At 38.4% G+C, this 23,317-nt stretch overlaps 1 protein-coding gene across 2 annotated transcripts; it reads right to left on the bottom strand.

The window, feature by feature from the left end:
• Positions 1-15,171: 15,171 nt before the first annotated feature.
• Positions 15,172-22,682, bottom strand: LOC121372148. Of its 2 annotated transcripts, XR_005957891.1 has the most exons (4): positions 22,622-22,682; positions 21,324-21,394; positions 18,323-18,504; positions 15,172-15,450 (listed from the first exon to the last, which is right to left on the bottom strand). XR_005957891.1 is itself a non-coding variant. In XM_041498419.1 (3 exons), the coding sequence occupies exons 2-3, from the start codon at positions 18,501-18,503 to the stop codon at positions 15,293-15,295; spliced, it is 339 nt and encodes a 112-aa protein (XP_041354353.1). In that variant the 5' UTR covers position 18,504; positions 22,622-22,682; the 3' UTR covers positions 15,172-15,292. The 2 variants fall into 2 exon arrangements, 1 of the variants encoding a protein (XP_041354353.1); XM_041498419.1 differs by lacking the exon at positions 21,324-21,394.
• Positions 22,683-23,317: the final 635 nt, after the last annotated feature.

Below are 23,317 nucleotides of genomic sequence, written 5' to 3' on the forward strand. Positions count from 1 at the left end.
GCTACTCTTTTCGATTAGCAGCAAGGGATCTTTTATATGCACCATCCCATAGACAGGGTAGTACATACCACGGCCTTTGATATACCAGTCGTGGTGCACTGGCTGGAACGATCCTACAGACGGAGTTGGAACCATATATCATGGTCAAGATGAGCTCTTCTCTGTAGACAAAACAGCAGGCAGTAATTCATGGCTGCATACCCTCATGACTCTATCATAAAGAATTTTGTAATCAGTATTGTACTGAGATACCATATTGAATGTGCTAATTGCAGATTCGTAGCCTGATCGGCATGCACGCATTATTAGCGAGTACAGTAACAGTCATATTATTGACAATTTTTCTCCACACCCCTCTTAATTCATTCTAAGGGCAATTTTAAATTGAATACAGTTCATAATTAGTTATTAGTTTAAAAAGTTAAAGTTTATTCTGTTTAACGACACTACTAGAGCACGTTGGTTTATTAATCATCGGCTTTTAGATATCAAACGTATGGCACTTTCCGACTGGTAGTTTTAAAGGAAAACCACAACGTTTTTCCATTAGCAGCAATGGATCTTTTATATGCACTTTCCCCACAGACACGACAACACATACCACGGCCTTTGATATGCCAGTAGTTGTTAGTTGTCTCGAGCTTGTAATTCAAACACGTCTTGGAGCCGTTTGTCAATATCACTAACTTGGTTCACAAGTCTTGATCTTTCATCCAGTAGATACTGAACTCGCGGATTTTGAAAAGAAACCAGTCTCCTCAGTTTGAATCCAGCGAACACTCCCAACAAAAATAAGAAAATGTAACGAAGCACACTTTCCTTCCATGCAACAACTATTCCAGCGAGAAACACAAATATGTGGGAACCAACAAAGCCAACTTTAACCATTTGTTACATGTACTATGTGCAGTTCGCCTTTGAACTTTGGACTTTACTGTTCTTAAGTGCTATCTGCTTAACTTAATATCTTTATCAGATTACGTTCTTTTTGTCTGTCACCTTTGTTAAAGGGAAAGTCCTGAGTTTGGTGCAGTTTTTAAGATGTTTTCGACTAATAGAAACTTTTTAACGACTATAATTACATATCAAATATTTTTTTTTGACTAAAATATTAGTGGCTGTACATTAAACGTGTTTCTGATCGTTCTAGTATCTGTTCTAGGTAAAATTTCATTTTATTCCTCTTTTTTTTATCGTACACATTTGAAGACAAAATCTTGTTTGGGCTTCTTACAAATATTAAGACGACCAGAACCACATTAAATATACAAACACTGATATTCTAAACAAGAAAATATATTTAATGCGTATTTTTAGACGTTAAAAGATTTTATTAGTCGGAAACATCTTACAATACAGGAAACTCAGGACAGTCCCTTTAAGTGCAGTAAATGTTTCCCTGCTTGAAGGCAGATGTGACGTTTCGCATTTTTATACTGTGTCTCTGCCATCGGTCTAAGACTGGTAGGTACTGGGTTCGAATCCCAGTCGAGGCATGGGATTTTTAATCCAGATACCGATTCCAAACCCTGAGTGAGTGCTCCGCAAGGCTCAATGGGTAGGTGTAAACCACTTGCACCGACCAGTGATCCATAACTGGTTCAACAAAGGCCATGGTTTGTGCTATCCTGCCTGTGGGAAGCGCAAATAAAAGATCCCTGGCTGCCTGTCGTAAAAGAGTAGCCTATGTGGCGACAGCGGGTTTCCTCTAAAAACAGTGTCAGAATGACCATATGTTTGACGTCCAATAGCAGATGATAAAATAAAAAATCAATGTGCTCTAGTGGCGTCGTTAAATAAAACAAACCTTTTTTTTACTATGTGTATGTGTTGTGTGTATGTGTATGTGTTGTGTGTATGTATGTGTATGTATGTATGTGTATGTGTTGTGTATATGTGTGGTGTATATATGTATGTGTGTGTTGTGTGTATGTGTGTGCGAGAGAGAGAGAGAGAGAGAGAGAGAGAGAGAGAGAGAGAGAGAGAGAGAGAGAGAGAGAGAGAGAGAGAGAGAGAGAGAGAGAGAGAGAGAGAGAATTATTAACACGGTATGGGGACTGTAACTTTGATATTTCACACCCATTACTATATGTATATTTGCCACCTTCGATGAACATTGGAGGACAATAAATTATTAGAAGTTTGGCAGAATGGTTTACATGTAAGGCATTTTTAGCCGCAATATATTATCTGGGGACATTAGCAGCTGTGATACGAAAAGTTATGGAACATCTACTGTTTTCACGAACAGACCCGAGTACACCGGACTATCAGTTTGGTTTTAAAAGTGGGACTTCCACCGATGTGTGTTTATTTGCTTTTAAGGACGTTATTGACTTTTACATTTCACAAGGTAGTCCTGTATATGTTTGCTTTTTGTAGTTCGCTTGCTCAAGGCATGGTATTTAACACACTTGTTTTGTGTAAAATGGGGTGCATATATTTCCTTTAAGTTTAATGTAACAAATGGCATCCGGCAAGGTGTGGGTAATGTCACCAAATTATTTAATATATATAAATACTGATAACCTTAACCTACATTTAGTTAGTTGGGTGTTTCTACAGTTTTGCTGATGATATGTCACTTCTTTTGCCATCTATTTCTGCATTAAGAAAAATGTTAACGATTTGCAAGAAATTTGCAGAAGATTCTGGTATTATATATAATACAATGACAACTGTTTGTTTGTGTGCCAGAAACTTTGAAGTTGATTAATGTGCCTTCGATATATTTGTGTGGTGATGTACTGACATTTGTTGACAGCTATAAATATCTAGGTCATATTATATGCAAAAACATGAAAGAATGAATGAATGAATGTTTAACGACACCCCAGCACGAAAAATACATTGGCTATTGAGTGTCAGACTATAGTAATGCAAACAAATAAAGTGATGATCAACATCAATATAACAATTCAAGATTTAAATAAAAACAGTGTAAAGAACTGTGCAAAAATACAAATATTACAGATAGATACTGACTTACTCAAAATTTCAATTGTATCTCGAAGAAAACAAGGGGATTTTAGTCCATGGGCCAGATACCGAAACCCTCCCCCCCCCCCCCCCCCCATAGGGATTTTTGGAGACAAGTATTTTTAGATACCTCATTATATATGAATTTAATATTTGCTTGTCTGCAGCAAAAATGTTGGTGGATTAAAAAAAATATCGCCATTTGAATGGGGGTACCGTTGTACATTTTGTGTCCCCAAAACACTATATTGAAAAATTAAATATATAGTGGGGGAGCTTAACCCGATATTTGACCCGAATCGTTCACTTTATTGCAAATCTATGAGACTTTGACCAGAGATGGATATTTCATAATCTGCCGGCAGACAAGCTTAATACTGCCCCTGGCGGCCCTTTTTGGCAAATCCAAGATGGCCGCCACTCGTAAGGCGGAATTCCATAACTGTTAAACTAAACATCATAGAATAATGTGTAATACATCCACTTTGGAGTTTTCAAGGTCGAGGAACTCGATTATGACATTATTTTTACGATTCAAGGTTAATGTCAAGGTCAAATCACCATTTCAAGGTCAAAATTGATAAAAACACGATATATTATACACACTGTGGTAAAATTAATCACAGTGGTTTTATTATTGGCCCATATCATATTTAAATGAAAATGATGAAATCTGATAGGTTACTATGCTTGAATCTAAATTCTAGATTCACGAGATTTAACATATCAGTATTCAAAGCAGTCACTATGCAGGCTGTAACAGGCTGCCTTGTGACTGCTTGTATATAATAATGAATCTTGACAAATCTACTGATCCTGGCGTAATTAAACATGTCATGCTCATTGTCAAGAAATCCATAGCATTCCTCAACCCTGGCCAGACTCCTGTCCTTGGTGCGGATCAGCCCCTGTATGCAATAGCCAAGCAGCTACAGTGGCAGTTTCCCACGATCCTTGACGAAGACAAGTATGTCTTAGTGATGGGTGCACTGCACATCGAGGACAAAGTACAACTTATGCTTGGGAAGTTCATCCGTGGGTCAGGATGGGAGTGGGCGATGACTACAGCAGAGGTGTTGACAGCGGGTAGAGCTGCATCAACTCTAGATGAACATCACATCAAACGCACCCGCTACGCTCACCAGATTTCGCTTGTAGCATTGTCACTACTCAAGCAAGAGGCATATTATATCTACTGTGAGGAAGTCAAGGGGTCACCTGAACCCTTTGAGCTATGGAGCGTGAAACGCGGTGAGAATGCCGACATGTTCAAGTACTGGTCTCAGATCATCGAACTGGAGCTCATCGTGTGCCGATTTGTGCGCTCGTTGCGGGAAGGAGATTTTGATCTATATGTCCAAGTTCTGGATGAACTCTGCCCCTGGTTCTTTGCTTTAGATCATACAAATTATGCTCGGTGGGTCCCCATCCACGTGAAAGATTTGGTCGAACTGCCTGTCAAGCATCCTGTCGTGTACGAAGAGTTCAAGAAGGGACATTTCGTCGTCCAGCGTTCCCGTCACAAATTCTCGCTAATAGCCAAAGACCAGTCCCATGAACAAAGCAATAAAAAGCTGCAAGCAGGTGGTGGTGGCTAGTCAGATATGTATGATGATGCTGATGCCATTACGCTCTACATGTTGGCAGGTCCTGACTCTGTGCGGCTCATTGACCAGTTTGAGAGTGTACTTACCGTGTGTGATTCATCCATCGCTCATCATGAGGAGTCGCCCGCTCTCCAACGACGCTTTATCACCGACGTGAAGAATTTCATGGGTGTGCTTAGAGAACGTGGCAACCCATTCCTGGAAACTGGTCATGAACTTGTTGCAATCGACACGCATGATGTCATGGAACCGGAGGTAGCAAAGTCACTGAGTAAGATAGATGAGATTGGAAAAGCTCTACATGAAACATATGTGGAAAACAGAGTAAGAAAGGCATCAGTCGCCATCTCAGACAACATAAAACGCAATGGTTTGTATACCTTTGCCAATCGCCCAGATACTCGCTCAAAGCATGCTGGGAAAATGGGTGTTCTAAAAAAGGATGCAGCCCTTGTTACTCAGTTATTCCTTTCTCTCCAATCTCGACCTGACGCAAACATGTCAGATTTCTTCAGATTTGAGAATCAACGGGAGCCACCCTCTCTTGCTGATTGTGGGAAGCTCAGGTCATGGACTAAATCAGACATCCTAAAGTGTCTAGGTGTCCCAACAACAGCGTGCCCTGCTGCTCATGATGTCACAGTCCTGGTCCTGGACATGTCCGCTGTGATTCACATGGCGCGCCCAGTTCATGCAGTTACGTTCAATGATTATGTTCCAATGCATCTGGTCCCGTTCCTGAAGAGCAATCTGACTCCTTCTGTTGAGTGTGTTGATGCAGTATGGGATGTATACCCAGAGAAAAACCTGAAGATGCAAAATCAATTGCGACGTGGAGCTGGATCACGAAGCCGGATTGGTCAAAATGGCAGCACACCCATCCCAAAAAGAGACTGGCAGAAATATCTCACCAACACCGAGAACAAGAAAGAGCTGTTCTCGTTCTGCAGTCAGAAACTCTCAGAAACCAACTTAGACGACGTTCTCCTTCTTACAACAAAGTTGGAAACTGTTTTGTCCAACAAACCATCGACTGAGATATCGGATCTACAACCATGCAACCACACTGAAGCCGACTCGCGCATCATTCTCCATCTGGCACATGCCTCGAGCCAGGGACATGAGCGAGCATATGTCCGCACTGTGGACAGTGATGTGGTAGTTCTTGCCATTGCTTTTTTCGATCAGCTACATCTCTCCAAATTCTGGATTGGATTTGGAACTGGGAAGAACTACCGAGATATACTAGTTCATGACATACACGCAAGGCTGGGTGCATCCAAGTCTCGAGCTCTTCCACTATTTCATGCCCTTAGTGGATGTGACACGACGTCTCAGCTCCTCGGGTGTGGGAAAAAGACAGCTTGGTCTGCATGGGAGAGCATGCCTGAGATGACGTAGACGTTCCTGGAACTTACTGACGACCCGAACTCGTTCACAATGGACTCCATCCATATGCAGCGGCTTGAGCGATTCCACGTAGTCATGTACAGCAAGAGTTGCAGTGCCGCAACAGTGAACCAAGCAAGACAACAACTATTTTCACATGGCCTACGCTCCCTTGAAGCTATACCTCCACCCCAGGCTGCGTTGTGAACATTTGAAGAGGTCAATTCTACAGGCATGTTTCATTTGGAGGCAGGCTGCAAAGTGTCACCAGGAGATCCCTAACTTCAGCACGTGGGGATGGGAGCTCGACGGAGATCAAAGCAGTGGGTGCCGTTCTGGACAGCATTACCTGTTGCCAGTAAAGCGTGTGCTCTTCTTCTCCAATGTGGTTGTCAGAAGGCATGCCGTGGAAACTGCAAGTGCAGCAAAGCCGGCGTGCGATGCACGTCTCTGTGCAAGTGTGAAGGAGGCTGTGTCAATAATGACAATGCAGATTAATGATTAATTGCAAGTGACTGTTCTAAGTTAACCAGTTTGTTAAACATGTCATAGATTGAATTTTATTTTTGTTCTCGTAATATCTACCAGTTTGCTAAACATGGCATAGATTGAATTTTATTTTTGTTCTCGTGATATCTACCAGTTTGCTAAACATGGCATAGATTGATTTTTTCCCTGTTGCTATATGTACTACTTTGTTATACATGGCAAAGATTGCATTTTATTTTAGTTTTTCTTGTTATATCTGCCAGTTTGTTATACATTCCATAGATTGCATTTTAGTTTTGTTCAAATAAATGTTTTCCACTTTAAAGCAGTGTATATTAGGCAACATTTTGTTTTCTTTTTTGACGGGTCCTCCGACCTGTTTTTCGGGTTTTGGAAAAAAAATAAAAAGTATAAATTTGACTGTTTTATATTTTTTATATTTATATTGCCACTCTGACTTCAATAATTCATAAACAATTTTTACAAATTCAATAAAACTACATTTTTACGATGTTTTGGGGACAATTATACTAATAGTGATAAAGTTGTCATCCATATACATTTTTAACAGATATAAGGCCAAAATGAATGATATTCATCCTATACTAGATGTTAATAGTAACAAACCAAATAACAATGCAATATGTGGTATGAATAATAATATACTCATCGGCAAAAGTTAAGCAATGCCTGAAATGCATTATTTTCTATATTTACACATATTTTGGGCTGCTTGAAACTTTTACTATTAAAAAATGCACTGTATTTAATATATTGAGGCAGCATTATTCAAATATGGTTCAGTATATCTGCCTATACTATACTCAACAAAATTAATTAAGGTCCAATAGATATTTTAGCATTTTTCTTTAAATATGGGGGAAAATACAACTTCTTCCATTGAAAGTTGTCAGCATTATGGCATGCTCTTGAACTTAATGACTTAAATAACAATTTTGAGGGAACACAATAACAAAAAACATTCTGAACAAATGTGTAACAAATACTTGCCTAATGCTCATTTCAATATTTTTCATAAGTATGTGAAATACCCAGTGTTTTTTGCGTGTATAACCAGTAAAAGTTTACTGAAACAATGTATAGAAGCCATATATATGACCAAAACATGCTAAAATAATATGACAGTAACAAAGAATTATATTATAATATAAGAAAGTTTACTAGCCCTTAATTAATTTTGTTGAGTATACATGTATGTGCATCACTATTATGAATGTCCCTCTTTACTAAACACCAGTGTTATAAATTTAAAGCATCAATTTTGTGTACCTACCATAATTTCTTTTGCATTACATGTAAATGTCATCTATCTCACAAAAGTTCATCTTATACTAGTCTGTGTTTGTAATATTTTTAGATTTGCCTTGATATTTACATTGTGCCTAACTTATGCTCAGGTGTATATAATTAGTTTCTACATCAAATATTGTCTAGGAAAGTTTTGACTTCCTTTCATATTCTAGTTGGTGTCTTCCCTGCATCCTTAATGATGCTGTGCACATCTATAAGATGCCTCTTGTTGCCAAGTTGAGTGTATAAAATGTTTTGTATCTGGGATGGTGAAATGGCAGCAATGTACAGACATTGAAGTATAATCTTTGTTTCTGCATCTTCTTGTATACTTTACAACACCCCCAGACATGGTTTGCATTTGAAACATGTACTTTGTCTCACAAATAGAACCCTCTTCCCAAGAAGCTGAGGGCAGAGTTTTCTTTTTTTCATTTAAAAGGTCTTCCAGTCTCTTAAGACCTTTGTAGGGATTTCTTGATCAAGTGTGGCTTGGAAGAACCCCTTTCACATGAGAAATTTAGTGCCAAACCACAAATGCTGTTATTATGCTACTGTAGATTAGTTGCAAACCTTCCATCCAGTAGATATTCCCTGAAAATATGCTGTACCAATAGAGCAAATTGGAAAGAGCAAATTGCCATGGTCTCATGTTAGTCATATCACAAAGTCCAGGGTATTCCTCAACCACATAGAAATGGCTGAGAAATGTCCAAAGAAATACTGAAGCTGAATTGGATGGTTTGTGATCTGATAATGCAAGAGCTGTTGACATATTGAGGGAGGAACAAGAGCAAAGGCCCAGAGGAAAAAAAAAAAATTACAGATATTGTGAACATAATAGACATTATATTTGAGTCAGATGATAAGACTGAAATAGGAAAGAAAGTCAAGTGCTAGATATGCCTGATGACTATATCTCATGTCAATTATATAAACCTAAGCATAAATTAAGCACAATTTAAATACAAATATATTTTTTAAAATAGTACAAGCGTCTGTAAGATAGATTAATTGTAAATGTTTTAACACACATGCCGAGGAAAGGTACTTATAATTGGCTGGTACTGAGAACAGAGAGACATCTTCATAAATTTGTGAACATTGTATATAAACTCCATATACTGAACCACATTTGAATAATGAAGCCTCAATATGTTATAGAAAAAAGCCAGGTCTATTTGTTTTTTTAATAATAAAAGCTTCAGGCAATCCTAAGTATGTGTATACATAAAAAGTAATACATTGCTTACTATTATCCTGTTCAATTATTTAGACCCAAAGTTTTTTGCAAATGTTACGTTTATTTCCTATTCGATATTTGTTTTCTTTGCATTTACATGAAAACAAACCCAAACCCCGAGAGGTTTTATATACAAATCAACATATAAAATGCACGAAGTTGACTTAATTCCACTTTTTAAAAATCTCTGTGTCGTTTGAATGCACGTTATTTCGGCTATAAATAACTAAGGTCATTTGCATATCAAAGCATTGGGATCTGAGGCTACGTGAAGGCCATTATAGCTTGTTTCACTAAATCAAGGTTATTATTCTTTTGCAGTGTGTAACAGCATTGTCTAATCTTTCCGTTAAACATAGATGTAAACAAACAGAACATGTAACCCTTTCTTGTAGGTGCATTATATTTAATAAATTTAGCTAATGTATTATGTATTTTTATTTTATTATATCAATTATATATTAGCATACTATACCTAACCTAACACAACTGAGGTGTAGTACAGTAATAAACACAAATCACCTCACACACCGCAGGAATGTGCTTTCCAAATTTATAAATAAATTTAATGCAGGGCCGGACCCAGAAGACCAGGGGGGGGGGATACAATGTCAAAGGCCATCAACATCAAATAATAATTAAAATGTTATTTAATTTGCCTCTAAATTGGGAACTCATACGTGTGTGTATATATATATATATATATATATATATATATATATATATATATAGTATTTAGGGTGGTGCTAGGGGCTGGGGTTTGGGGGTGGAGTGTTACATTTGTAATGCGAAAAACCAAATGGCTATTGTTCGGACTCGTATGGGTTCAACCACTTTTTCATCCCGCAGACAGCCCTGAATGTTCAGAATACGATAGCATTGCTTGGTCAATAACATCATTATTTCGATCTATGACTGCACGTGCTATTGTAGCAATGTGTAAACCACGTAAAATACAAGTTAGGTAGGGTATATAAATTCATTGAAAATGTATTAGTCGACATTCTTGTTATTGTTATTTGAGGAAAAATATGGGTAAATCGAAAAACACTTCAGTTGATGTAAAATCGTGTATTAAGAACGTTTTCGATTATTTTGAAGATGAATATCAGCGCGGTAGACCTAGGTATGCTTCTTATCGAATTGTCGATCGAGTTTCCGCTGCACTTAAAGTTTCGGTTTCAATAGTAAAAAAGACTGTGAAAAATCTAAGCTCTACGAATCTAAGCACAGAAATCACTGTTAAAAAACGCGACCAAAAACCCATCGATTTATTTGATAAAGATGTTATTAGACGACGAGTATACAGATTTTATAGAGAGGGCGAATTACCTACATTACATAAGATTAACGTGGCTTTAAGGGAGGAATGTGGAATCAACATATCCATATCAGCTTTACGAAGAACACTCCATGACCTCGATTTTAAATACCAACATATGTCTACAACCGGAAAAGTGATTTTTGAGGACGCCAATATATCAGACAGGAGACTGTCCTATCTCCATGAAATATCCAGTTTACGAGAACAGGGGTATTTAATAGTGTATCAAGATGAGACCTGGGTGAATGTCAGCCACACAACATTCCACCACTGGACAGATATCCACCCGGGCACAAGTACCGCCAATCACCTGCCGAAATCAGACGCTGCTGATCGAGTTCCTAAATTCTGTTCGGTGACTGGGAAGGGAAAAAGACTTAATATTTGTCATGCTGGCTGTGATAAATATGGATTGATAGATGGCTGTGAATTGATCTTTGAGGCTAAAAAAACAGACGGAGACTATCATGGTGAGATGAATCATGACAATTTCATCAAATGGTTTGAAGAACAATTTATGCCTTCTCTACCAGAACCTTCTGTTATCGTCATGGATAACGCAAGCTACCACAACAAATTAACTGAGATTACACGATGTCCTGCACTAAACGCTAAAAAGGAAGAAATTCAGTCGTGGCTACGAAACAAAAATATACCTTTTGAGAGTAACATGACAAAGCCAGTTCTTTATGAACTTGTGAAAAGTAACAAATGTGCAAAGCAATTTGTTACTGATGATATTGCTGAACGCCATGGGCACTTGTGTCTAAGACTGCCGCCAAGACATTCTGAACTCAATCCGATAGAACTGATCTGGAATCGAGTCAAAGGGCACATAGCTCGTCATAATGATGGTTAAATGACCATGGTGCGGAGAGAACTTGCACATGCATTGAACTCTGTCACACCTACACACTTCTCTGACGCAGTTAAACATGTAATAAAGATCGAAGAAGATTTTAGAAAACAAAATAGTTTTATAAGAAATAAAATACCCCCTGTGATAGTCCCCCTTAACGAAGATAGTGATGAAGAAATGAGTTCGTCGACTGATTAAGTTATTTCTCCATACCCATCAGGAGTATTACTTTAATGTATGCATGAACTCTTTAACACCAAAAACAATTTATTTCCACCCCTGCGCGTTCTGTAACCTCACCGTGGTGCAGGGGTGTAACATTCTCTTTGAGAATGGCCAATACAGCACAAATTGAAGTTTAGAGTAAAATTCGGTGTCCGTAAAATTCTGTGATATTTGTATTTGTATTTTTGCACAGTTCTTTACACTGTTTTTGTTTAAACCTTGAATTTTTATATTGATGTTAATCATCACTTTATTTATTTGCATTACCATAGTTTGACACCCAATAGCCGATGTATTTTTCGTGCTGGGGTGTCGTTAAACATTCATTCATTCATTCATTCAATTTATTTCCATATCATTCACTATCAAACAACCTAACAACCTATAAACTAATCGACTCGAAATGCATATAGACTACACATACATACGAGAGAAATGTTTATTTAACGACACACTCAACGCATTTGATATACGTTTATGTGGCGTCAGCCAAAACGGTTAAGGAGCATTATGACAGTGAGAAAGAAACTCGCTACCGCCACATGGGCCACTGTTTCCGATAAGCAATTTTGATAAGTAATAAGGGACGTTTTATATGCACCATCCCACAGACAGGATAGCACATACCACAGCCTTTATACATCAGTTGTGGTGCACAGGTTGGAACTAGACACAACCCAATGTGTCCACCATGTGGGATCGATCAGTCGACCTACCATGAGCGAACGCTTTACCTCTGAGCTACGTCCCGCTCCATATACAAAAGAAGCCTTAAGTGGGGTTGGGGTTGTGCAGAGGGTCACACCTCCACCAATCGCATGCATACTATATTCTTCTCTCTCTCTCTCTCCCTATAACCATATAACCATAGATTAAAATATGTTGAGTGCGTCGTTACATAAATGACGTCTCTCTCTCTCTCTCTCTCTCTCTCTCTCTCTCTCTCTCTCTCTCTCTCTCTCTCCCCCTGTCTGTCTGTCTCTCCCTTCAGCGCGCGCGCTTGTGTATTCCACAATATAATTATAATATTTGATACATATTTTTATTTCAAACTGAGGTTTTGTCACTTGAACTCCCCACCTGAATCCGCGCCTGCTTCATGTTTACAGATATTTTCTTAAATATAGGTCATACTACGATTTGTGCGGATAGGACGATAGAACCGAACATTAGTTTGAAACGCACTATAGAATGATGCTTTTGATATGCAAATGACCTTAGTTATTTATAGGCGAAATAACGTGCATTCAAACGACACAGAGATTTTTAAAAAGTGGAATTAAGTCAACTTCTTGCATTTTATATGATGATTTGTATATAAAACCTGTCGGGGTTTGGATTTGTTTTCATGTAAATGCAAAGAAAACAAATATCGAATAGGAAATAAACGTAACATTTGCAAAAAACTTTGGGTCTAAATAATTGAACAGGATAATAGTACCGTATTTTCCCATGTATTATGCGCACCGGTGTATAATGCGCACCCCCCACTTTGAACGTTTATTCCAAGAAAAAAAACATGAACCACAATATAATGCGCACCGTTTTTTTTAAACCACAAAATCGACAGTGAATGCAAGATTGACCGCTTTCCCTGTCACCAAAATTAACGAAAGAAGCGGTATGTTCAAGAAACCAAGAAACAAAACTCAAGTTAGGTATTTGAGTGCATAGACCTACATGTCACATTAAACAAAGGCTAGTACTTGCGTACTTACATGTCACAGACTCACACATGCATAAATCAAAACAAAGTTATATACCCCATACACTGTAAATGACTAATAAATATATGAAAACAAAAATATAGCATATTACATTTCATTCTCGTGGCTAACGTGAATGCGCGAGATTTCTAAATTTATAATAGTGTGGTATATTTCCGGTTTGCCGGAAATGGCCGAATTAAATCTCATGGAAATTAAAAATATTTACGGTCCAGTTTTGTCATTTTTGTGCACTTTTTGGCGAGGCATGGATACTTTTGTAGATTTATTTTGCATTTATTACAACCATCACAAGTGAAAAGCGATTTTTAAGAGGGTTTTGGCGTGTCGTTGTTATGAACACTGTCAATAACCTGTAAAGTACCGTAAACTACCGATCGGCGATTTTTCATGGGTGATCGCTGGACATTTTTAAAAGATATTTTTTCTATTGCTATGTATAGTGCACACCCCCATTTTTAACCTGTATTTTCTGGAAAAAAAGTGCGCATAATATACGGGAAAATACGAAGCATCGAAGCAACCTCAAACGACCTACTTGCCAACTTGCGGTGTACAAGTGTGTACGTGAAATTCGTATTTGTAAATCGCTGGCACAAGCTACTGTATATTTATTTATTTGTATATTTGATTGTATTATACGTATATGTAGTGTACCTGCTGTAGAAATGTTTGTTACACTGGTTGTATTTTGGGTGAATAGGGTTCTGTTCTTGAAAGTGGTTAATACAGTTTTCATCAAGCTAATATTCGAATAGTTTTTATAGGCGTACAGGCTCCCATTTTTGAAGGGGGGGGGGGGGTGTGTGTGTGTTTGTGTGGGAGGTGTGCCCGAATTAAACGAAAATGCCCGAATCTGGATAACAGCATTTATTCATATTATCATTACTGCCAGATAGCTATATAGGGTTGCAAACGAACCACTACGCCTTTGTATGTGGGTTTGAATTAATTTTGCGGATAGAATGATGGAAATACATGGTAAAAAGGTCTGAGGTTAGCACATGTTCCACGAATTGTTTTCCCGAATTTGAGAATCCGCTCCAGCAATGAGGGGGAGTTGCCTCGTACGCTTATGGTTGTTTTTACACTACAAAAAATGTTTTTGTGCGAATACAAGGGGAGAGTGACTGGGTGCTCACCATATAACTAAAACCATCCATTAAGTAATGTCATGAACTCGTTCAGATAATGTTCATAAAGATGTTTGCCTATTTCTGAATTTTTACCACAGGTGCATCAACCCAGTCTGTTTGGGTTTTGGATTCGTTGACATCACGTGAAATTCTCTTAAGTAGATTGAAATGGAATAAAGATTAAGCAAAAGTTTATTTATTTATTTTTTTTACAAAGAAAAAATGGTTTATCTGTACTTTGAATTTATATAATTTGCAGAAAGTCCATGACTTTATATATACTTTCCATAATTATAATCCTTGAAAGGAATTAAAACAACCGAAAAAATAAGTTTCTAGTTGCTTTAAAACCAAATAATCATACTGATTAGATCAGTATTGCTTTAAAACCAAATAATCATACTGATTAGATCATTATTGCTTTAAAACCAAATAATCTTACTGATTAGATCATTATTGCAAATGAATCTCGAATTAGTTATTCTAATTAATTTAACAGCACAGACCATGACCTTTGATTAATCGCGGACAACACATTAGACCTGAAGCGAACATTCATTCATTTCAACTTATTTTCGACCAATTAAGGTTCAAGCACGCTGTCCTGGGCACACACCTCAGCTATCTGGGCTTTCTGTCCAGGACAGTGGGTTAGTTGTTAGTTATTAGTGACAGATAAGAGGGTGTAGTGGCCTTACACCTACCCATTGAGTCGTTAAAACTCGCTCTGGGCGGGAGCCGGTATCGGGCTGCGAACCCTGTACCTACCAGTACGATGCTTAACCACGACGCCACCGAGACCGGTTGAAGCGAACAAACTCAAAATAAAGAAAAACAGAAACCTTTGCCTCACTACATTAAACACACAACAAAATCAAACAGTTTGCGTGCAATCATTTTTATTCAGTTAAACATCAGTTTCAGACGCTGGAATAGCAGTTAATTTCCATGCATGATATTACACGCAAGATGCTAGGAAGTCATGACGACATCATAGTTATGACTAGACTTCCCATGCCCATGCACATCTTCCAAGCTCCTGTCCCCAGACAAGCGACGCTGGACAACGATGAAGAAAGGCTCTCTCGTTTGCGCATTGGTAGAAGCGATGTGTGTTCGTGGGGTGCGGCACAAACTTATACACTCCAGGCGGGCAGGTGTCTGAAAGCAAACAGAAAATCAATGTTATAAAGTAATATTATTTTACGTATAATCGGCATAATTGTATACTTTAAAACCTCCCCCCCCAAAAAAAATTAATTAAAAAAAATTACCCCCCCCCCCAAAAAAAAAAAAAAACCCTCCCCCAATTGTTCGGCATATTGTCTGTTTTCAAGGGGCAGTAGACCTACATGCAGGTCGTTGCTGTCAGAGCTTGGTGTTGGCGTGTTGAAAGGACGGAAGATTTTTGTTGAGGTTACCAGGCCCCCATTTTCCTCACCCCCCTGTTAATATCATTTTAAATGGTAGACAACTCATTTTAAAATGTCCTAAAAAGTACACCCAATAAAATTTTATGACAAGAAATCTAACTTACATAGCCCCTGCGCGTGATGTAACCTCACCGTGGTGCAGGGATGTAACATTCTCTTTGAGAATGGCCAATACAGCACAAAATTGAAGTTTTGAGTAAAATTCAGTATCCGTAAAATTCTGTGATATTTGTGTTTTTGCACAGTTCTTTACACTGTTTTTGTTTAAACCTTGAATTTTTATACTGATGTTGATCATCACTTTGTTTGTTTGCATTACCATAGTCTGACACCCAGTGGCCGATGTGTTTTTCGTGCTGGGGTGTCGTTAAACATTCATTCATTCATTCTAACTTACATAGCATGCTCCGACCAGTGCATGTCAACGTTTACGACAAAGATTATGACACGTGATGCCCTGTCCATGGGAACGTGCATTTGAAATATCCCTTAGTGATACTGATTTTGTTCTACTATTCAGAAGTAGTCTATGTGGCAGGGCCGTAGCTAGGATTTTTTGTTGGGGGGTGGGGGGGGGGGGGACCAAGTAGTGAATAGTCTAAAACTCGTTAAACGGTTAAGAGATTTTTAAAAAAAAGATTCTATAATGCTTTCCAGACTTTTTTCTGGCAATCAAAGTACATGTATGTAATATTTTTCAGATCACACACTTTAAAAATCTTTTTAAAAAGAAAGAAAGAAAAAGAAGTCAAAACCAGTTTAAAATTCTCCCAAACGAACCGGGGTGGGATGTAGCCCAGTGGTAAAGCGCTCGCTTGATGCGCGGTCGGTCTATGATCGATTCCCGTCGGTGTGCCCATTGGGCTATTTCTCGTTCCAGGCAGTGCACCACGACTGGTATATATCCTGTCTGTGGGATGGTGTATATAAAAGATCTCTTGCTGCATTAGGAAAAATGTAGCGGGTTTCCTCTAATGACTACGAGTCAGAATTACAAAATGTTTGACATCCAAAAGCCGATGATTAATTAATCAATGTACTCTAGTGGCGTCGTTAAACAAAACAAACTGCTTCCCTAACGAACCTGACAAGACTCCATGTCGATGTTAATCTAAGAAAGAATTGTATTTGACAGCTTATTCTAACAATTACGAGTATCTCGCAGGCTGTCACGATTACCACGATAAACACTCAACAGCCACTGGTTATACAATGTGCTGGGGTGTCATTAAAGAACATCCCTTTTCGTTGTATATTATCTTAGATAACCTACTCCATAAAGTGTGAACGAGTTATCTCTCTTTATATCAGTTGCCCTTTTACCACTGGGCTACGTTCCGCCCCCAAACAGCAGGTGGTGGCAATATGCAAACAATTAAATGTTTTTATATATATAATTACAAACTTTCCGAATTTATACGATTTACTGTATTCTGATTGGCTGACGTCACTAAAAAACCAAGCGTTATCCTTCCATAAACCTCATAAAAATACGTCATCACGGAAGACCAAGATCGATTGGAACTATTTTTAGCTGGATGGGCGAGAAGCCCAATCACCTTTCCTGTCATGGACGGAGGAGCCGGCCAAGGCCGGCTCTTGTGCCCACGACAGGCGTGCGCTACAACAGCTTGTTCTGAATGTGCACGTAAAACCCTATGACATGACATGACATGAAGCCCAATGACCCAGTTCGGTGATCGTTTTAAAAATAGAACAAGGAAGTGACCTGTTTTCTCGATTAAAAAATAAGGGAAACTGGATGAGATATTCATGTTATAAATAAAAAAAAAGTACAATATATTTTTTATTTGTTTTTATTCTGTTAACCCCCCCCCCCCCCAAAACATCCAATAGTATGTATACATGTATTCCTACGCTTGTTTACAGAACATGGTTGACGGTAAGAACGAAAGAAATAATTTTTGAGTGTTTTAAGGTACACTTCTTGTACTGTTTGTACTTATAAGAATTGTTTCTAATTTTTTAGGAATTTATCGATGTATAAAAGTCACAAATGTAGTATAAAATCGCTTCGCTACGCTACGCGATTTTATACCATTTGGCTGACTGACATCGAGGACCCAAAGCAAAGTTTCTAGGGGGTTCGGAGTGGGGTGGGGTGGGGTGGGGGGGTGGGGGGGGGAGTGGTTATATGCTTCCCTGTAAAATTATGAAAACTAGACGTCCTGAAATGCATTTTCCTGCATTCTACAAGTAAAATTTATCTCTGCCTTAAGATTTACTACCAATCATATTTTTGATTCAGAATTATTGGAGGGGCTGAAGACCCCCAGGCCACCTTGCTCCGCCGTGCCTGACACAAATATTGAGAGAGGAAACCCGCTGTCGCCACTTCATATTCTACTCTTTTCGATTGCCACTGATGGAATTTTTATATGCACCATCCCAGACAGGATAGTACATACCACGGCCTTTTTTTTTTACACCAGTTGTGGAGCACTGGCTGGAACGAGAAATAGGCTACAGAAATAGACTCGACCTCCCGTCTCATGTTATGGTTCTCCTATAAGGCGGTGTCAGTTAGCTGCAGTAATCGATTTGACTTTGTTAGTTCACAGATGAGGTAGGCTACTTACCTCCACACGGTTGGGTGTTACACGTTACGTTTCTCCTATCGGGCGGTGGCATGTCCGTGGGGCTGCAGGTAAAACGTTCGTAGCATATCGCACGTTTAATCTGTGGTCTGAGACCCGTTCCGCAGAGCACGGAACACTCCTCTTCATTTTCCCAGTCAGTCCAGTAAAAAGGAGGACCCATTCTATGGATAGGTGTAATGTGCGTATACGTTCTATTAATTGGCTACCGTATTTCTGCATTAATATGTATCTGACAGGGCCGTACCTTCGGGGGGGGGGGGGGGGGGGGGCAGTGGGAGAGAATCTCTTTTTTTTTTTACTACAGAAAATAGCATACACATCTCAGGGTTTAATGTGTACAGTGTTTCATTTGTTTATAAAAAGTAGTGCCCCCACTAGGATTTTGATCAGGGTACGGCCCTGTCTGACTATCTGTATTATATAGGAATATGTATGTAAAAGGTATGTGCTTCTTGATATTTATTTTTATGATATAACATCTTACATTTCCAGTGCAATCAAAGTATGTGATATTTTTCAGATCACACACTTTAAGAATTTGATAACCTTGCAAATTAGATGTAAATTAATCGAGGTCACGGTACTAGATTTATTGGCATTTAAGCAAACATACTAGGGTGACACTCCATAACTGACGTATGCATTTATAGTCAAATAAAAACAATTCAATAGCAATTTTACATTGAAAACTGTCCAGCGTTCAGAAAACAAAAAACGTTAAGCACTAGTTTATTATGTAAGGATATCCAAAATGACGTCATTCGAGGTTGACGTCATTTCCATTCAAAAAGAAACCGCGCTACATATTCTTACGTCATTTGAATATCGTGTAATGGATGAATGCAATTAAAGTTGCGTATACTGTTTACAAAAACAGTTTGTATTAAGCTTGAGATTATATGATAAAGAGATTATTACCCTCGTGTCTTTCGGTATCGTCAATATCATATATTAGGAATAAAAACAATGTATTATGCTCGCATAATACAGTTTGTATTTCTAATACAATGTATATGATATTGACGATATCGAAAAACACTCTGTATATTCAAATTAATGTATTTCTTGTCAACCATCTTGGATTTCCATGAAATGTTGTTTATAAATAACTGCATCTGTGCGATCTTTTTTTTGGATGAACCAGATCGAATACACTTTTTGGTGGTTTAATACACCTAGGTGGCAAAATAAAATTTGAAGGCGTTTCCAAAATGTCTGTTAAATCAATGTTGCAAACTGATAAAAACTGCTTAATGCGAAGACCAAATGTTCGAATCGCATTCGGTTTCGCATCAAATAACTTCATATATTTGTTATCAAACACCACATTATGTGCAGGGTGTTTTGGCACTGATTTAATCTATGTAGCATACTGCAGTGAAAGCTTTGCATGTCTAGCACCCAAACTAGGTTCGTGTGCATCGACATACATCCTCTCCACAGAAAATCTTTTGAAAGCACCAAGGATCTAGCATTTGCAAGTAAAACTTACGTGCTGACCCTTACACAATGCGCCCATAATCAAGTTTAGACCTAACTAAAGATCTATAAAGTCGGAGCATAACCTTTCGATCTGCTCCCCATTCAGTCTTGCCAATAACTTTTAAGATATTGAGGGCCTTCAAGCCCTTCTTTTTAACATACTGTAAATGAGAAACAAAAGATAGCTTCCTGTCAAAAATAATCCCCAGAAATTTGGTCTCCTCCACAACTGGTACCGGATGTTTGTCCAGAAACAGCTGAGGATCTAAATGGTGACCTCTTTTCTGGCAGATATGCATACAGACGGTTTTTGACTTTGAAAATCGAAATCCATTGTCAGTTGCCCACTGTTGAAGTTTATTCAAATAAAGCTGCAACTGTCGTTCAATGATACTCATACTGGACGACCTATAGCAAATCTGAAAATCGTCGACATATAAAGAGCTATCAGCGCCAGGTTTTAAACACTGGGTGATGCTGTTAATTTTCACAGAAAGTAAAGTTACTAACAAGATGCTACCTTGTGGCACACCCATGTCTTGGGAGTGAGAATCGGATAACGTAGATCCCACTCGTACCTTAAAAGACCTATTCAGTAAGAAATTTGAGATAAAGTCAGGTATACGGCCTCTTGGGCCCATGCCATGGAGGTCTTTCATAATCCCATACTTCCACGTGGTATCATAAGCTTTCTCGCACCAAACAAAGCAAATTTACCGATTTACTTGAGTTTGAAAGGGGCATTCGGTCTTAGTGACAGATTTCCTAACAGCAATTATGTCGTTACTAAAGAAAATTATTTAAATTATATATCGCATTAAATATATTCTGACACTTTGATGTAATATAATTAAAATATAAAGATTGAACTAGCACGTCAGTGCAGACTGACTACGCTGTATATGATAAATTGTCATCCCCTTGCAGCCCCATTGTTCTTGATCGTGCACGTGTCATTCGCGTGTTAACTGTTACGTCACTTTCAGTCAACGAATACCGCCACTGGTATAAATAAATCTTACAGCATATTGGCAAACAACACAAAGTCATCATTCAGATTTACTTACAATCCAGTTAGCGGTAAAATTGTCGTGGAAAATGCGGCATTTTTTTCCCGTGGTCATTTTCTTAATTGCAGGGGTTGTTGGTTATGTCAAATCATAACCGGTCTCAGGCGCGGATTTAGTGGGGGCCCAAGGGGCCCGGGCCCCCCCTATTTTTGGGGTCAAGTTATTATTATTTTTTAACTATAGCATACACTAGAGTGGAATTACACAAAAATGCACTTATTTCAAAATTTCGCGGGGGAGCATGCCCTCGGGGCCCCCCCTATTTAAAAATCCTGGATCCGCGCCTGGGTCTTGTTGCTTCATATGGCCTTTATACGAATCTAACTTTTCCTCGAGCACACAAGCTGCTAAATACTGCCAGTATTTTAATGTCTTGTTAGTAATTGCTTTACATTACCAGCACTTGTAGGAAAAACATATCAACTCACCACATATTTCGACCATTGCCATTTACAGAGATCGACACCATCACTATCAAAGCGACACACGAAAGCAGCATCTGTAAAACATAAGCTGGGATACGCAAACCATAATGGGGAAGGAAAAAAATGTTTGTCTATTGTGCAACCATGCTTCCTCTGACCCGATATACCGGCCTCGGTGGCGTCGTGGCAGGCCATCGGTCTACAGGCTGGTAGGTACTGGGTTCGGATCCCAGTCGAGGCATGGGATTTTTAATCCAGATACCGACTCCAAACCCTGAGTGAGTGCTCCGCAAGGCTCATTGGGTAGGTGTAAACCACTTGCACCGACCAGTGATCCATAACTGGTTCAACAAAGGCCATGGTTTGTGCTATCCTGCCTGTAGGAAGCGCAAATAAAAGATCCCTTGCTGCCTGTCGTAAAAGAGTAGCCTATGTGGCGACAGCGGGTTTCCTCTAAAAAAATATGTGTGGTCATTAACCATATGTTTGACGCCATATAACCGTAAATAAAATGTGTTGAGTTCGTCGTTAAATAAAACACTTCTTTCTTTCTGACCCGATATCCCCTACCTGACAATTCGAAGTGTTAGCCTTTGTTGCTAGCATGATAACTTGGCGTTGCTATGTGTTATCAGGTCACTAGGAAATTAATTCCACGCATTAGAGTGCTTTAGAAGGTTAGTAGGAAATGAGTTGTGCGCATGACGGTTGTGTGCTCATTTTCCAGTTACGTTTTACGCTCCCATTCGGAACGAATCAGCATTTTAAATTAAACATATAAAAAAAATAAAAAAACCCAAGTAGTTTCCTGCAATTAATGTACACATTGGAACAATGTCGCGTCACAATCACTGGCAGCCAGTGACGTAGATCATCCTGGCGTCACACTGTTTATTTTCATAGAAGAAAAAAATTGTTTGTTTGTTTTGTTTAACGACACCACTAGAGCATATTGATTTATTAATCATGGGCTTTTGGATGTCAAACATTTGCTATTTTTGACATAATATAGTCGCTCCGCCCATTCGTATTTTTGAAAAAACGTGTTAATGCCTTCTAAACATAGAACAAAATTTGACCTATAACAAACCCCCAACGCTACCCCCACCTCCAACAACAACAAAGATTTTATATATTTTTTTTTTTTAAAAAGATTTATTTTTAGTATGTGATCTTATTATGCATTCTTAAATTACAATTATTTAAATGTACTTTTTCTTTTTTCGTATTTATTTTGTCATTGGTACATATTAACACAGCGAATCACACAGAATAGAAACATATACCAGTAAATACTTTACCTTGAATGAAAATCAGCCGTAAAACTTCAAGTTGTTCGAGATTCGTATTCGTAGTGATATGAAACATGCACAATTGTGAGTATATTTATATTTTCCGTGAGCGTCATTAGCGTGAAAACAAATGTTTCATAGGTGTTAATGTAGAAGTTGAAAAAAAACCCCAACCTTTCATGAGTTGCGAATGAGGTGCCAACATCACTTAGTATTTGTGACCGTAAACGTTAAAAGTCTGCAACACGTGTAGTCACTCACTAGACTGTCTCCCAATAAACCACAGTAAAAGGACTGACGGATCATATGTGTGGGCTGGGTGTGTGTGTGTGTGTGTGTGTTATGTTGCTCTTTTTATGTTCCACCCACATAAAATGTCAGAATAGCCGATTTAACTTTCTTAATATACATTTAAAAATATCTACCGTTCAAATGTTTCATCTTCACAAATACCTGCGTGATATACAAGTAACTTGTCAAGGGATCACACAAATACTAACAGCAAACAGTGACTGCAACCCAAAACCAAGAAAATTCTCGTGAATATATTGATTGCCTTGTACTTTGTTTTCTTTGATACTACAGAATGACACCAAACCAAGAAGCTGGTAAGACTCAAGATATACGTTGAAGCTTTTACCTTGAATAATTCGTTCCTATATTTTGTTCCTTTTTATAAAAATCCATCTAGTGATATTTTAAATG

This window comes from Gigantopelta aegis, chromosome 4 (assembly GCF_016097555.1).
Source record: "Gigantopelta aegis isolate Gae_Host chromosome 4, Gae_host_genome, whole genome shotgun sequence".
In the NCBI taxonomy this organism is placed as follows: Eukaryota; Metazoa; Mollusca; class Gastropoda; order Neomphalida; family Peltospiridae; genus Gigantopelta; species Gigantopelta aegis.